This window comes from Salmo trutta, chromosome 4, assembly GCF_901001165.1.
Source record: "Salmo trutta chromosome 4, fSalTru1.1, whole genome shotgun sequence".
NCBI classification, from domain to species: domain Eukaryota; kingdom Metazoa; phylum Chordata; class Actinopteri; order Salmoniformes; family Salmonidae; genus Salmo; species Salmo trutta.
The window spans coordinates 21,561,200-21,576,671 of NC_042960.1; the positions used below are offsets into that span (position 1 = coordinate 21,561,200).

Here is a 15,472-nt window from a genome sequence, read left to right on the forward strand (position 1 = left end):
ACTTTGAAAGGGAGATGACAATCATCATGTATCCTACACATGACAATGTTCTGTAAATAACATGATTCATATGACATATTAAAAGGACATGTTCATTTATTTTTATACTTAGCTCTAGTTTATCACTTACGGGATTGATTCAGATGCGTTTCAAAAGCCACTGCAAACTTAACTATAGCCAATGCTAACAGAAGAAGAACAGTGATAGGGGTAAGATCCACATGTTCAGAATGTGTGGCCCAAACACATAAGTAACCTCAAACCAAGGAGGTACAGAAAGGAAGGGCACAAACAGTTAGGTGAGCAGAGACCCATCGCCTTGGGGGCATACGGTCCAAAGTCGGGAGCGTTATTGCTGCGCCAGACTCGGGTACTATGTATAACAATTTATCCCATCATAAAATAGGCATATATGTCAGAGATTTTTAACTGTTCTTATGGGAAATATAGCATTATTGCTTGCCCCTTATTCCCTTACTACACCATATAGCCTAACAAAGCACAGCACGATCCCTAAACATAAATTAGACAGCAAGACCCCAATGGGGCGATGTTCTGTGTGCTTACAATGGTCACAAAAGCCTTACCGTCAGTGACATAAAACAGAGGATTGACGGGATTTGAACTGCATGCGACCAATTTTCACAATGTCTGTCTTGACATTCATGTTAATACCATGTACCATCGGTCTGCATTTTCTAACGTGGATAAGTATGATATATTCAATCAATCAATACATGATAAACATGTTCATAGATAGAGAGCAGCAACAATATCACATGGACAACGGACAAGAATAGGCCTATGGTTTGATCCATTACATACGTAGGATTACATGTTTACCGGTTAGGCTTGGGTGGTATAACGTATATACTGGGGTATTAGGAACAAGCCACGGGATGCTTTTTCAATGCCATTGAATTTTACAATACGTTTTAATATTTGTAGCTACTTTAAGAAAATACCTGCAGTCAACGTGTGCAATACATTAGGAGATGAAGCGTTCTTTTCACATTATTTTACATAGATGACCATATTTCCTCAGAACATGTTTGTTTGTAAAGAACCCAATGACCAGAACTACAGAGTTCCTCTGCTGAGATCAGAGAACCTGCCAGAAGGACAACAGTCTCCACAGCACTTCACCAATCTGGGCTTTATGGGAGAGTGGCTAGACAGAAGCCACTGCTGAGAAAAAGGCACATGACAGCACACCTGGAGTTTGCAAAAAGGTGAAAGTCTCAGATCATAAGGCAAAAGATTATGTGGTTTAATGAGACCTGAATGCAAAGTGCTACGTCTGGAGAAAACCAGGCACAGCTCATCACTCGTCTAACACCATCCCTACCGTGAAGCATGGTGGTGGCAGCATCATGCTATGGGGATGTTTTTAGCGGCAGGGACTGGGAGACTGGTAAGGATAGAGGGAACAAGGAAATAGAGTCAAGTGCAGGCAAATCCTTGATGAGAACCTGCTTCAGAGTGCAAACGACCTTAGACTGGGGCAAAGATTTACATTCCAACAGGACAATGACCCCAAGCATACAGCCAAAGCCACGCTGGAATGGCTTCAGAACAAGAATATGAAAGACCTTCAGCAGTCAAGCCAAAGTCCAGACTTGAACCCCATTGAAAATCTGTGGAAAGACGTGAAGATTGCTGTTCACCATAGCTCCCAAACTAACTGAGAAAAATTGCAATGAAAAATGGGAGAAAATCCCCAAATCCTGATGTGCAAAGCTGATACTGACATAGCCAAGATGACTCAAAGCTGTAATTGCTGTCAAAGGTGTTTCTACAAAGTATTGACTCATGGGTGTGAATACTTATGGAAGAGACATTTCTGTATTTCATTTTCAATAAAATTAACAAAAATGGCTAAAAACATGTTTTCACTTTGTCATTATGGGGAGTTAGTGTAGATGCATAGCCTATGTAAAGTATAGGCCTATCCATCTTATCAAAACATAATTAAATCCCATGATGTGGAGCCACAAAAAGATCTGCTGCTACTGTTTCAAATGCACATCTGGGGCATCAAATTACTTTAAATGAGGGAGACCAAGTATATTGAAAGCAGGTACATCCACACAGGTGTGGTGCCTGAGCAATTCCTAAACAATTACTGCTTAGGTCATAAAAATGCTGGGCAGGCCCAGTTGCTCATTGTTTGGCTACCATGGCTATACCCCATAGGATGACAATGCCCACATCCCCAGGGCACGAGTGGCCACCGAATGGTTTGACGAGCATGAAAAGTATGTAATCCATATGCATGGCAGTCACCAGATCTTGACCCAATTGAACTCTTATGGGAGATTCTGGAATGGCGACTGAAAGCATTTTCCACCACCATCAACAAAACACAAAATTATTGCATTTCTTGTGGGAAAATGGTGTCACATCTATCCAATAAAGTTCCAGGCACTTGTAGAAACTATGCCAAGGCACATTAATGCTGTTCTGGCGGTTTGCGGTGGTCCAACACCCAATTAACTCCTAGAGTAATGTCTGTGAACCTGTGGAAATCTAATAAGCATAATAAAAAATATCCAAATAAAAATGTCATTTTAACCTAGAGATATGCATTAGATGCTTCTCAATCCAACTATGTAGCACTTCCGCATCTGCGGTGAAAGGTGATAGAGTTATGGTCTGACAAACACAGCTTTGAGACATCCCGAAAATCGGTCTTCTCACAAAATTATCTGTAGAGTCCGAACATTTTTGCCTACAAAATATTATGACACCTCTATGGAAAAATGACACTCACGAACAAAATGGTGTTCTCCGTTTTGCTCTACGGCCTCCACAAACTGTAGCGTCCGAACAGTTTGTGCTACACACTAAACGGTGAGACTCTCACGAACACATACATGTCGGTTGTTTGCTCTAGGACGCCCACAGGCCTCAAAAGACTTGTCTGATGGTCAACTGGTACCAGTTTGAAAATAATTCTGTATGTACACTACATGTGGACACCTGCTCGTTGAACATCTCATTCCAAAATCATGGGCATTAATATGGAGTTGGTCCCCCCTTTGCTGTTGTAACAGACTCCACTGTTCTGGGAAGGCTTTCCACTAGATGTTGGAACATTGCGGCGGGGACTTGCTTCCATTCAGCCACAAGAGCATTAGTGAGGTCAGGCACTGATGTTGAGCGATTAGGCCTGGCTCGCAGTAGGCATTCCAATTCATCCCAAAGGGATTCGATGGGGCTCTGTGTAGGCCAGTCAAGTTCTTCCACACCGATCTCGACAAACCATTTCTGCATGGACCTCGCTTTGTGCACGGGTACATTGTCATGCTGAAACAGGAAAGAGCCTTCCCCAAACAGTCCACAAAGTTGGAAGAACAGAATCTTCAAGAATGTCATTGTATGCTGTAGCATTAAGATTTTCCTTCACTGGAACCAAGGGGCATTTTTCTTCACTGGAACCAAGGGGCTTAGCCCGAACCATGAAAACAGCCCCAGACCATTATTCCTCCTCCACCAAACTGCACAGTTGGCACCATGCATTGCGGCAGGTAGCGTTCTCCTAGCTTCCGAGATATCCAGATTTGTCCTTCGAACTGCCGGATGGTAAAGCGTGATTCATCACTCCAGAGAAAGCGTTTCCACTGCTCCAGAGTCCAATGGCGGCAAGCTTTAAATCACTCCAGCTGACGCTTGGCATTGCGCATGGTGATCTTGGGCTTGTGTGGCTGTTCGGCCATGGAAACCCATTTCATGAGGCAGTTTGGAACTCAGTACTGAGCGTAGCAACTAAGGACAGACGACTTCTTACACACTACGTGCTTCACCACTGAGCTGTCCCCTTCTGTGAGCTTGTGTGCCCTACCATTTCGCGGCTGAGCCGTTGTTGCCACTAGACGTTTCCACTTCACAGACACAGCAATTACAATTGACCGGGGCAGTTCAAGCAGGGCAGAAATTTGACAAACTGACTTTTTGCAAAGGTGGCATCCTATGACGGTGCCAAGTTGAAAGTCACTGAGCTCTTCAGCAGGGCCATTCTACTACCAATGTTTGTCTATGGAGATTGCATGGCTGTGTGCTCGATATTATACACCCATCATCAACGGGTGTGCCTGAAATAGCCAAATCCACTAATTTGAAAAGGTGTCCACATACTTTTGTGTATATGTGGAGACTGTTTAGTGCCAAAAATAAGGAGTTAAATACATGTAAAACATATATCTCAGATATAGGAGAGACACTATAGAACTTCCTTTTGATATTTGTTCCATGTAGTGAATCTGTTATTCAATTTGTTCGTATGGGCTAATACGTAGCAGTAAGGCCAAATACAGATTTTCATCTAATAATTGTTTATATCCTTGGTATGACCTTCTTAAAACAATTCCATATAGCTTAGTAGAACCCCCCTCCCTTCCCCGGCTTAGACAGGACTTAGTTTCTTAACTCATTACAGTCTATGTTGGCTTTTCCTTTATTTTGTCAGTTACCAGTATGTAGTGGAGCCTAGGTCCATCCATAGTATGTCTTGCAGTGATGTAATCCTTAGAAAGACATATCTTTCCAAACGTCATTGTATGTCTAGTAAATTGATGCGACAATAAACAAAGCCGGACACTGCTTGCCTGTTAAAAGCCATGCCAAGGATCGCAGTCTAGATGTCTTATCGCACTGCGACAAACTAAGGCTGAAACGGAATTTCACTGACAACCAATTATCCTCCTCAGAGAGTGGAGGAGAATACCTGCTGCCTGATCCTACTGATTACAACTACAACCATGTAGCTACAGTGGCAAGCTATATGAAATGTAATCCTTTATTGAATAATTGTATAGCACTAGGAATAGGGTTAGACTATCATTGCTGGGGAGATAATTTGGTAACGCTTTACTTGACACCCAGTGTCAACAAGTTATGACAGTCATAACCATGTCATAATATGTCATAACAGCTGACATAACATGGTCATGACCCATATATTTACAAGTGTTTTGACATATATTGCGTTATTATACAGCTGGTTATGACACCTACATAAACGTGTCAAACCCCACATTTATTTTAAAAATCATAATTTTCAGCCAAGAAGTTTCCTTTCGCTTGAATGTTTGTTTCTTAAATCCTTTGTTGTTGTAATGAACTCTTTACAGTTATGTTTTTTCATCATATTTTAAATAACTTGTAGAAAATACACTATGACACCGTCATGAAGCATTATGACCATCCTGTGTCACTTTACTTGGACTAAGAACATACACCTTGACAATGTCAAGAAGCATTATGACCATCAATCATAAACGCCAGATAGACCTATCACGTAAATGCCCTTAAATCAGTCATCAGTCACAAAGAGGGTGTCTTGTCCTGCTCCTGAAATCTGCTCCTGTATTCATCCCAGTCATCAGCAAAAGAACATTGGGGTAGGAGCATGTCTGACATCAATGTGTGCACAATAACAATGATAATTTTATATGGTCAATTTCCCAAAAAATAATATAACAAACATACTGTTGACAGTACGCTATGGTGCAATGTAATAATTTTGCCTTGTATGGTAGCTTTTGACACTCATGTAGGTGGTATAACCAGCCATAAAATAAAGCAACATACTGTATGTCACAACAGGTCTAAATATATGCGTTATGACCATATTATAAACAGGTTGACAATGACGCTGGGTGTCAAGGTATTTCTTGGCCAATTTATCCATCATCACATTTGTGAATGTAATTTTTTTTTTTTAACAAGCGCAATGGAAGCCAAGCCATCTGTGCCTTACGAATGACAATAGAAATGCCAGTCAGTGCAGGGCTATTCATTATATGGAGGCTGGTGTGGATCTGACTTGGGCAAACTACTGATTTCAACACGTTCCCGGAAATAAAAGAAACTCCTTTTGTAAAGCTTGGCTGTAAGCTCAAGCAGCGTTGTGTATCCAATTGCCCAATCGATCAGTGCATTGTTCCACTGGCTCCGATTGCAAACTTGCTTAAGCCTACCAATTCATTCTGTCTTCATTATTGTCGCAATAATGTGGTTCCCTTTCAAGTAAAAAATTCAAGTGCAAACTCAGTTTTGCGAAGCAGTGCGTGCATGTAATTATATGTAGTGAGTGAATGCAGTGCCAAAGAGAAGGCCCTGTCCAGCCCTTACCCTGAATACATCCTCGTGGCTCTCCTCCAGGTCTCCATTGCTGGTGACCGATATCTCTGCCGCAGGGCTCCTGTGGACCTCCTCATCCATAGTGCTGTCCTGCAATCACAAACAGCTACGGTAAGAGATTAACACAGTGTTTCATACATTGCATGAGACTTACCTCAATTTCCTGTTCCAAGTGTGCTCTTTGCATGAGTGAAGCTGTAGGCCTATGCTTTTAACCTAACGTTTGTCTGGAAGAGTAAGCAGAGGGGACTCTATCAACAGAATTGTATGACTATGGGCTGCCATCTTGTGGTCACTGCCACCAGAAGTGATGAACAATTCATTGAGATAACATCCTGCAGTATTAGGGTGGTTTTTAAACAGTGTATTAAGCTCAAGCTGAGTTATTGCATAAAAGGAGATCAGTCAACCTTCAGAGAATTACACAAGATACCTCACATGCAAGCTCACCTGACCTCTTCACACAGCAAGAATAATTGGAAATCTTCAAATGTTTTTTAGAGCCTTGGAGCTAGCCATCACTACCCTGATTGAGCAGTATCAAATATTTCTTGCAACCAAATTAACAATTTCTACTCTACATAAATAGAACTGGAATCAACGCATGGTCCTTCGGTTGTTCCAAAGATCCACCCGGTCTCCATGCAATGCTTTTATGGAGGGCCTCTCCCAGGCCATTCCAGGTCTGCCACAGTTATCAGGGCAAAAAAATCCAACCATCTCTTTAGTCCTTTAGGATTGAGATGCTGTGCTGTGACGGAGTAACAGATTTTCAAATTGCCTCTCATTACCTCAGACAAAGCAGAACTATCTGGGACAAGCAGAGTTATTGTACTGTTTCATATTTATAAACTAGGACTCCTCCAAGGAATCTGGGCAAGGAAAATACAACAAACACAAGGGTGAAGCCGCTGTCAGTCAACATACAAAAAAAAAATGTCCACACCAGACCAAACAAAAGTTCCAGTTGTCAAAACAGATAGGGCTAAATGTCTGGTATGATATTGTTAAGAGAGTCAAAGGGCAACCCTTCAAGCCATTTACACACTTCAGTCACATGTCGTCACCTATAGGGAGAATATGTAGGACTGTGAGAAGTGTGACGAGCACGCAGCACTTTCACACCTTCTCCCACAGAACCACACTGACTGTCTGAGTCACTGTCAGAAGAGGCTAAAAATACAAATGGGCATACTTGCTAAAGCAGCAACACCAACCCTGTTCATGCAGCATGAATTGTGTTGGGCAATTAAGCATGAATCTGTTTTTGTCTAAAGGCTTTGCTTAAACCATGGGTCAAGAAGAGCTACAATTTTAATTAAATAAGTATTCATTGAAACAATTCCAAATTCTCGATAGGAAATGAAAAGTTATTATTAGGCTATAGTCTGTAGGTAGAAAACCTCATGATATTGTCATCATTGACAAGACCCATGTGGAATTACTTTAACGGTGGTTAATAATTGGCATTTGATGCCTGCTATAAATGTAATGGACATAGGAAGCTGTATTACATCATTCAGTCAGGCTTCGACACATTGGCTTACAACACCACCATAACTTCCTCTTGGAAGTTGGACACAGTAGAATGCTGTTCACACATCACACTTACACAAAAGCCTGAATGACAAAACCTTTGCATTTTCTGGGCCAGGGCACCCAACTTGGCTAGCACTTTTATAGCACTCAGTCCGTATAAAGCTAACTGATAGCGGCTATATTATCGGTGTTTCTAAAACCACTGTGGTCCCCTGCCATTGTCCAGGGTTTATTAGTATTCGGAAATACCAAAGTCGAGCATGAACTCCGTTCCTCAGTGGCCTTGGACTGATGTCTAAATAATGCAGATAGCCGCCACTGGATAGCTAGCCAAGATAGGCTAGCATAAATGCATGTGTGAGGTGCAGGTAAGCTTCAACTGCTCCATTCACAGACCATGCTAACGAGATCAAGCAGTGCTAATGCTAACATCAAAATGAGAGGATGAGCCAAGCCCTTAAGATTTAAAATGGCATGACAGAGTGAGCCAAAAATCAACCAGGGAATGGGACAGGTCTGCTTCATGAGAACCAGATGGGATCAAGTTCATGAACCAAGAGTAGGCAATCTGCTTGTTCAAACCTGGAGGCTACACATTAATTTGTGGCTACCTAAATATTACTATTATTTCACACTCCACGCAAATGGGAAAATACACTATAAACAAGTGCAAACACAGAGCATCGCTTTGTTTATGTGTGTGTGTCATTTGGTTTGTGCATGAGTACATGAACCGCTCCAGACAACAAAACCTAATAAAAGACTGTTGTGTTGGAGTTTTGGCCTCAATATATTTTGGAGGCTCATCCAGGGAAGAAGTAGGCCAGTATACTTTCTCCTTATTCCGTTGCATTAGGACAAAGCATAGTTCCTAATGCATTTGCAATAGTTCAATAGGATTCAGTGTATGAAGATATTCTCTGTATTTTCAACTTGTTTTAAACATTGCCCAGAAACCAGCTCCATAAGCAACAACAAGCTTCATAAAATTATTTGGACTGCTTTGGCAGCGGAGTGTGTCAACAGTGCAGAGAGCACCAGGTATCAGATAACTCACAACATGAATATTTAAAACGGCCACAAGACACCCACATGCAGGCAGGCAACAGAGACATCCACAGGTAGGCTTGTCGAACTGTTGAGGTAGATAAGACAGACTCCCGTCTATCTGTCCTCCAGAGTATGAGTTGTAACAAGTCATCGGGGAGTTGTTGGGTATACCAGTGTTCACACAACTGTATTGATAGACACCTGACAACCTCAACAACTACCGGCATATCTAGGCCTAGATTAAATACATTTGTTGGCAAAAGCCAATAGCACCACCAATTCCTGAAGAACAAACAGATTGGTTACAAGACACAGAAATGGTTTTAAGGTACTGAAAGGGTGAACATGGGGGCAATGTTTGAACATAGAGACAGAGCTCAGGCCCCTGGAGCTCAGTAGCCTGGAAACTAGCTAACAAGTGGGGGGAGGGAAGGATAACAACAGCAGCAGCCTGATCAGCTGAGCTGAGGGAGGAAACCAAGTCTGGCTTCTTAAAGAGCAGGGCAGAATGTAAAGCAAACGGGGCTTACTAGCAAGACGGGTACAGTGATTGCATAGTATGTGACTACTTCATGCAGCCTTTCATTCATATATATATATATATATATATATATACACCATGGGTCAAGAAGAGCTACATATATATATAAAAAAGAGGCAGTATGAAGCCACAACACTTCAGGATAGCATCACCACCTGAAGCACAATTACTCATTCGACGTTGGGAACGACCTAAGGGAATCTGCATCGAACTAACAGCTTGGAGTGGTCGAACACAACAGCAGTGGATCTGAGATTGACTGGGAACGTCGAGGCAGCAGTCCAAATCCTTACGCCTACAGCGATGACCCAGCCATGTGACAGGCCTATTCAATTCAGGGTGCTGTATCCACACACACAGGAAACACTGGGTTGGATTCTTATAATTGCAGGGAACAGTCACACATACAGGCCACACCATGGCTAGGATGGGGACAATAGTATCACTACTGCATAAATGTGGCTACAGGCTGGTATGCTGAGACTCAAAGGCAAACATAACATCATGGCATGTACCTGTAAACACAACTCAATTAAAGTTAATCCATAAAAATACAAATTAAACAATTGTATTGGCATTAGGCGGAGAATGCATGCAGGGGAATTCACAGGAAGCATAGGCCATCACCAGCATTTTCACTGGCGCTACCAGACACCACAGTACAAATAATCAGGAAGTACACCCCGTAAAAGAAAGATAGTTATGCAAAAGTTACACCAACAACACAAATGCACTAGCCCGTACTCCTACTAGAGTTGCACCAAGCAGACAAATTTGAAACGTAAGAGGAAGGCACCAACAACCAAAAGGGATCAACGATTAAAGGAAATCAAAAATGGATAATTATTGATTCAGAGCTTTAACTCAAGTTCATGTTGTATTAAGAAATGGTTCATAAGCTGATTCAGCATTGGATATCATAATAATAACGATATCCTTAACTATGGTGTAACACTATCCATGTTTTTGTGACATATAGCAACATGAACCAGAGTGCTGGAATGAATGATTCCCAGAGCTGTTGTCTGCATTGAAGATAAATATGTCACCTTTATATGAGTGTGAGAATCTTCATTTTTCTTTGGTGTATCATTATCAGTAGTCACTGTATGGCAATTTTCCCTTTTAGCACCGGCATTGTCGGCATGTGCATTGCCACTAGTGCTTGGAACATCATCAACATGCTCAGCATTCACACTGTTTTGCGTATTCTCATTATCGCTCTGAACATCATTTTGAGCGCCATCGCTGTTCTCAGCATTATCGTTGTCATTTTGAACATCACTGTCGTTTTCAGCTCTGTCACCATGAGGCACTTCATCATTGTTCAGTACATATTCAGTACTATCAAAGCTGTGAGCATCCTCCTCGCTCTCACTTTGAAAGTCCTCAGTATTCTGAGCCTCCTTAGAAGAATCCATTTGCAGGTCCTGGGCTGGGGACTCAGCCTCAACACTAACTTCGGACATTCCTGAAAACAAACAGATAGGAGGGCATGAATAGGTCCCTACCAGCCACCACATTTAATAACGTAGAGGGCATCGATCCAGGCAGCTACATTGGTGGTCAACACCTCAAGACGCAAGATAGCAGTCCTTTCAAGTTATTGGTTTGCTGGGGGGACAGAATGTAGCCTAAACTCATGGCACGTGTGTTCGTCTGGTGATTCTGTTTTACTAAGACTTAACAAGGAGTAAAAAAGTGTAATGATATTACACAGGCTGAATATTGTTAAGAAGAAATACTAGGCCTATTTTAAATGCAACTCCATAGGGTGGGGTGGCATAAAGCACCTGGGCCACTATTCCAGAGAGACAAATGTCATTGCATATAATGGCAATTGACAAATTAGGTTGGACAGCTATGCTGCTGGATAGGCTAGTTCATCACCACACAATCATTGTTTGTGCAGGGATCATGACCCATGTCTGCAGGGGCGATTCCAAGCATAAGCGACATAAGTGGTTGCTTAGGGCCCCCGGCCCCCAGGGGGCCCCGATTGATTTTGTTAGTCATTCTCACTCAGATATCAAAACATGGCATAAGTCATTACAAAATGATTAGATGACGGTATGAGGGGCAGTTTGGGAATTTAGCCAGGACGCCGGGGTTAACACCTCTACTCTTATGATAAGTGCCATGGGATCTTTAGTGACCACAGAGAGTCAGGACACCTGTTTAACGTCCCATCCAAAAGACAGCACCCTACACAGGGCAATGTCCCCAATCACTGCCCTGGGGAATTGGGATATTTTTTTAAGACTACTTCCAGCAGCATCTGGTCTCCCATCCAGGAACCAACCCTGCTTAGCTTCAGAAGCAAGCCAGCAGTGGGATGCAGGGTGGTATGCATGTTTATCTCCAGGTAATACCACAAGACTGTGGCTCCAACTGCAAAACAGTCCTTCCTGTAGATTACCAGATATTAGACTGTATACGTCATGGAAAAAGGAATTAAAAAAAAAAAAAAAACAGATGTGAGGCAAAACAATATTACAATTTAGACCTCTGAACAGATAACATTATACTCTTGCTCAACATTTTACTCATTATAACATTAAAGTCATGTTTTACTTTAAAATGAGGGTGCTGATGCATCCTGTTCAGTGAAGGACACGATTGGCATGATGTCTTGAACCAAATACAAAAAAAACTATCCAAATGAGAGGATAAAAGAAACTGTTGTAAACAGAAGGAAAGCTGATAATGTTGACTATGGTTGTTATTATCAACCAATTCAAGTGTGACAGAATTTACGCATGCAAATTAGATTTAAAAGTTTAACACTTGATTCCATAACAGAGGGCGTTGGTGACCTAAATGTCTTACTTATATAGTAGAGAATAATGAAAGAAACTGGGGAAGCTCGTTTTGCATGGCCCGGTGCCCCGGGTGGGTGGATATTATTTCGAATCGCCAATGGTGTGTCTAAAAATATATATACAAACTGGGCCATGCAAAACGAACTCACCAACAGGACTAAATGTCATAATGGACACGTAAACGGTAGTGAGTTCACTAGTTTGCGATCTTAAAAAAAGAGGACATGCTAATTTGTAGCCATATATAAAGTTCTCATTAATATGTGGTTATCCTCTCATTTATTGAATGAAAATAAAACTATTGGCCAACTTTTAATTGTTTGTAACGAAACCCTGAAAAGTTGCATGGCTTCGCTGCTACCCCTAGCATTCCACTCTAACAATGCAACACTAACTTTTGATTTAAAATAGTACCTAACCGCTACCTAGCTAACGTTAGAATATTTATTAGTTAACTAGCTAGCTAGAAACATTAACTTATACAACGTAATTGCAATTAATTGCAACGTAGCTGCTTAACTATGAATGACAATGTCGACAGTCAGTCAGAAGAACGTAACATATTGCTTAAAGTTGGCTGTGCCACTTTCTGCATTTGTCCAGCTGAGTACAATCACCAAACGCGGAAACCAGCGGTGACACGAGAGCTAACTTTTTCTACATACAAATGAGATCGGGAGTCCCATAGGGCGGCGTACAATTGGCCTAGCGTCGTCCGGGTTAGTTGAGGGCTTGGCCGGGTAGGCCGTCATTGTAAATAATGTGCTCTTAAATGACTTGCCTAGTTAAATAAAAGGTTACATAAGAACAAAAAAACAGCTAGCTAAGTCACATGGCACCACAGATTCATGAGACACGGTCATAGACCGTCACTGGCTAGCTAACTAAACTTAGCTATTTAGCTAAAGTTAGCCAGCTTGACTGCTTGTTGTTGTGCTGAAACACTTACATATGCAACTGATAATGGTCAGAAAATGTACCTGCAGCTTTTATCCGGACCTTTATCTCTCTGTGTTTCTTGGTGCAAAAGGTTCCACTCCCGGGATTTCGGAAGAAAATACAGCCAGCTTGCTACTCACAGTATAAAATGTAATTCAGCGCCCATTGGGTCTCTGGTGTCCCTGGCCTGTGTGAAGCTACCCACAATAAGGACAACAGTGGAATTTGTGGTTCGCATTCAAAATAAAAGTTCCCCATTGAAACTGATCCAAACGGATACACATAGTGGAATATTACTAGAAAATGCTAAATAAGGTTGGAATGTTGTTATATAACTTACAAATAAATACAATACATTAATTTGACAATAAACAGTAAAACAAACTATTAAAATAGCACGGTGTATGTATTAGACTGCATATTTGCATTAGGGGCATACATACACTGAGTGTACAAAACATTAGGAACACCTTCCTAATATTGAGTTGCATCTCCTTTTGCTCTCAGAACAGCTTGAATTCGTCGAGGCATGGACTACAATGTGTCAAAAGTGTTTCATTGGGATGCTGGCCCATGTTGATTCCAATGCTTCCCACAGTTGTGTCAAGTTGTCTGGTTGTCCTTTTGGTGGTAGACAATTCTTGATACACACGGGAAACTGTTGAGCGTGAAAAACTTAGCAGCATTGCAGTTTTTGACACACTCAAGCCGATGCACTTGGCACCTACTATCATACACCGTTCAAAGGCACTTAAATATTTTGTCTTTCCCATTCACCCCTCTGAATGGTACACATACACGATCCATGCCTCAATTGTTATCCAAAACACACAATAGAATGACTGGCGAGGTGATTTCCCACAGTCAAAGTCCTGCAATAAGAGCTATGATGCTAATATTTGTGTAAATTCTTTGGAAATGTAATCTGTGGGTGTCACTGGGTAGGCTTATACCCCATACAGTGCATTCGGACAGTATTCAAACCCCTTGACTTTTTCCCCAAAAATATTTACACTAAAGCCTTATTCTAAAATTGATTAAATATTTTTTTTCCTAATCAACCTACAAACAATACTCCATTTTGAAAAGCTAAATCAGGTTTTTAGAATTGTTTTCGAATGTATTAAAAGTAGAAACATAAATTCCTTATTTACAGTACATACAGTTGAAGTTGGAAGTTTACATCCACTTAGGTTGGAGTCATTAAAACTCGTTTTTCAACCACTCCACAAATTTCTTGTTCATAAACTGTAGTTTTGGCAAGTCAGCTAGGACATCTACTTCATGCATGACAAAAGTCATTTTTCCAACAATTGTTTACAGACAATTGTTTACAGAATATTTCACTTATAATTCACTGTATCACAATTCCAGTGGGTCAGAAGTTTACATACACTAAGTTGACGGTGCCTTCAAACATCTTGGGAAATTCCAGAAAATGATGTCATGGATTTAGAAGCTTCAGATAGACTAATTGACATAATTTGTGTCAATTGGATGTGTACCTGTGAATGTATTTTAAGGCCTACCTTCAAACTCAGTGCCTCTTTGCTTGACATCATGGGAAAATCCAAATAAATCAGCTAACACCTCAGAAAAAAATTGTAGACCTCCACAAGTCTGATTCATCCTTGGGAGCAATTTCCAAACGCCTGAAAGTACCACGTTCATCTGTACAAACAATAGTACGCAAGTATAAACACCATGGGACCATGCAGCCATCATACCGCTCAGGAAAGAGACGCGTTCTGTCTCTTAGAGATGAACGTACTTTGATGCGAAAAGTGCAGATCAATCCCAGAAAAACAGCAAAGGACCTTGTGAAGATGCTGGAGGAAACAGGTACAAAAGTATCTATATCCACAGTAAAACAAGTCCTACATCGACATAACCTGAAAGGCCGCTCAGCAAGAGAGAAGCCACTGCTCCACAACCGCCATAAAAAAGCCAGACTCCGGTTTGCAACTGCACATGGGGACAAAGATCGTACTTTTTGGAGAAATGTCCTCTGGTCTGATGAAACAAAAATAGAACTGTTTGGCCATAATGACCATCGTTATGTTTGGAGGAAAAAGGGGGAGGCTTGCCAGCCGAACAATACCATCCCAACCGTGAAGCACGGCGGTGGCAGCATCATGTTGTGGGGGTGCTTTGCTGCAGGAGGGACTTGTGCACTTCACAAAATAGATGGCGTCATGAGCAAGGAAAATTATGTGGATATATTGAAGCAACATCTCAAGACATCAGTCAGTTAGAGCTTGGTTGCAAATGGATCTTCCAAATGGACAATGACCCCATGCTCACTTCCAAAGTTGTGGCAAAATGGCTTAAGGACAACAAAGTCAAGGTATTGGAGTGGCCATCACAAAGCCCTGACCTCAATCCCATAGAAAATGTGTGGGCAGAACTGAAAAAGTGTGTGCGAGCAAGGAGGTCT

The 15,472-nt window shown here is 41.5% G+C and overlaps 1 protein-coding gene across 4 annotated transcripts in view; it reads right to left on the reverse strand.

Moving 5' to 3' along the window:
- The window catches only part of arfip1 (ADP-ribosylation factor interacting protein 1 (arfaptin 1)), a 35,365-nt gene extending 22,120 nt beyond the window's left edge, over window positions 1-13,245 (reverse strand). For 2 of the 4 annotated variants that reach the window (XM_029750136.1, XM_029750135.1), the window contains exons 1-3: window positions 13,077-13,245; window positions 10,324-10,745; window positions 6,136-6,234 (exon numbers count right to left, since the gene is read on the reverse strand). In XM_029750136.1, the coding sequence (XP_029605996.1) occupies window positions 6,136-6,234; window positions 10,324-10,743 (519 nt within the window). In that variant the 5' untranslated portion in view covers window positions 10,744-10,745; window positions 13,077-13,245. The remainder of the gene's footprint in view (window positions 1-6,135; window positions 6,235-10,323; window positions 10,746-13,076) is intronic. The other 2 variants (XM_029750138.1, XM_029750137.1) reach the window with 1 other exon arrangement.
- Window positions 13,246-15,472: the final 2,227 nt, after the last annotated feature.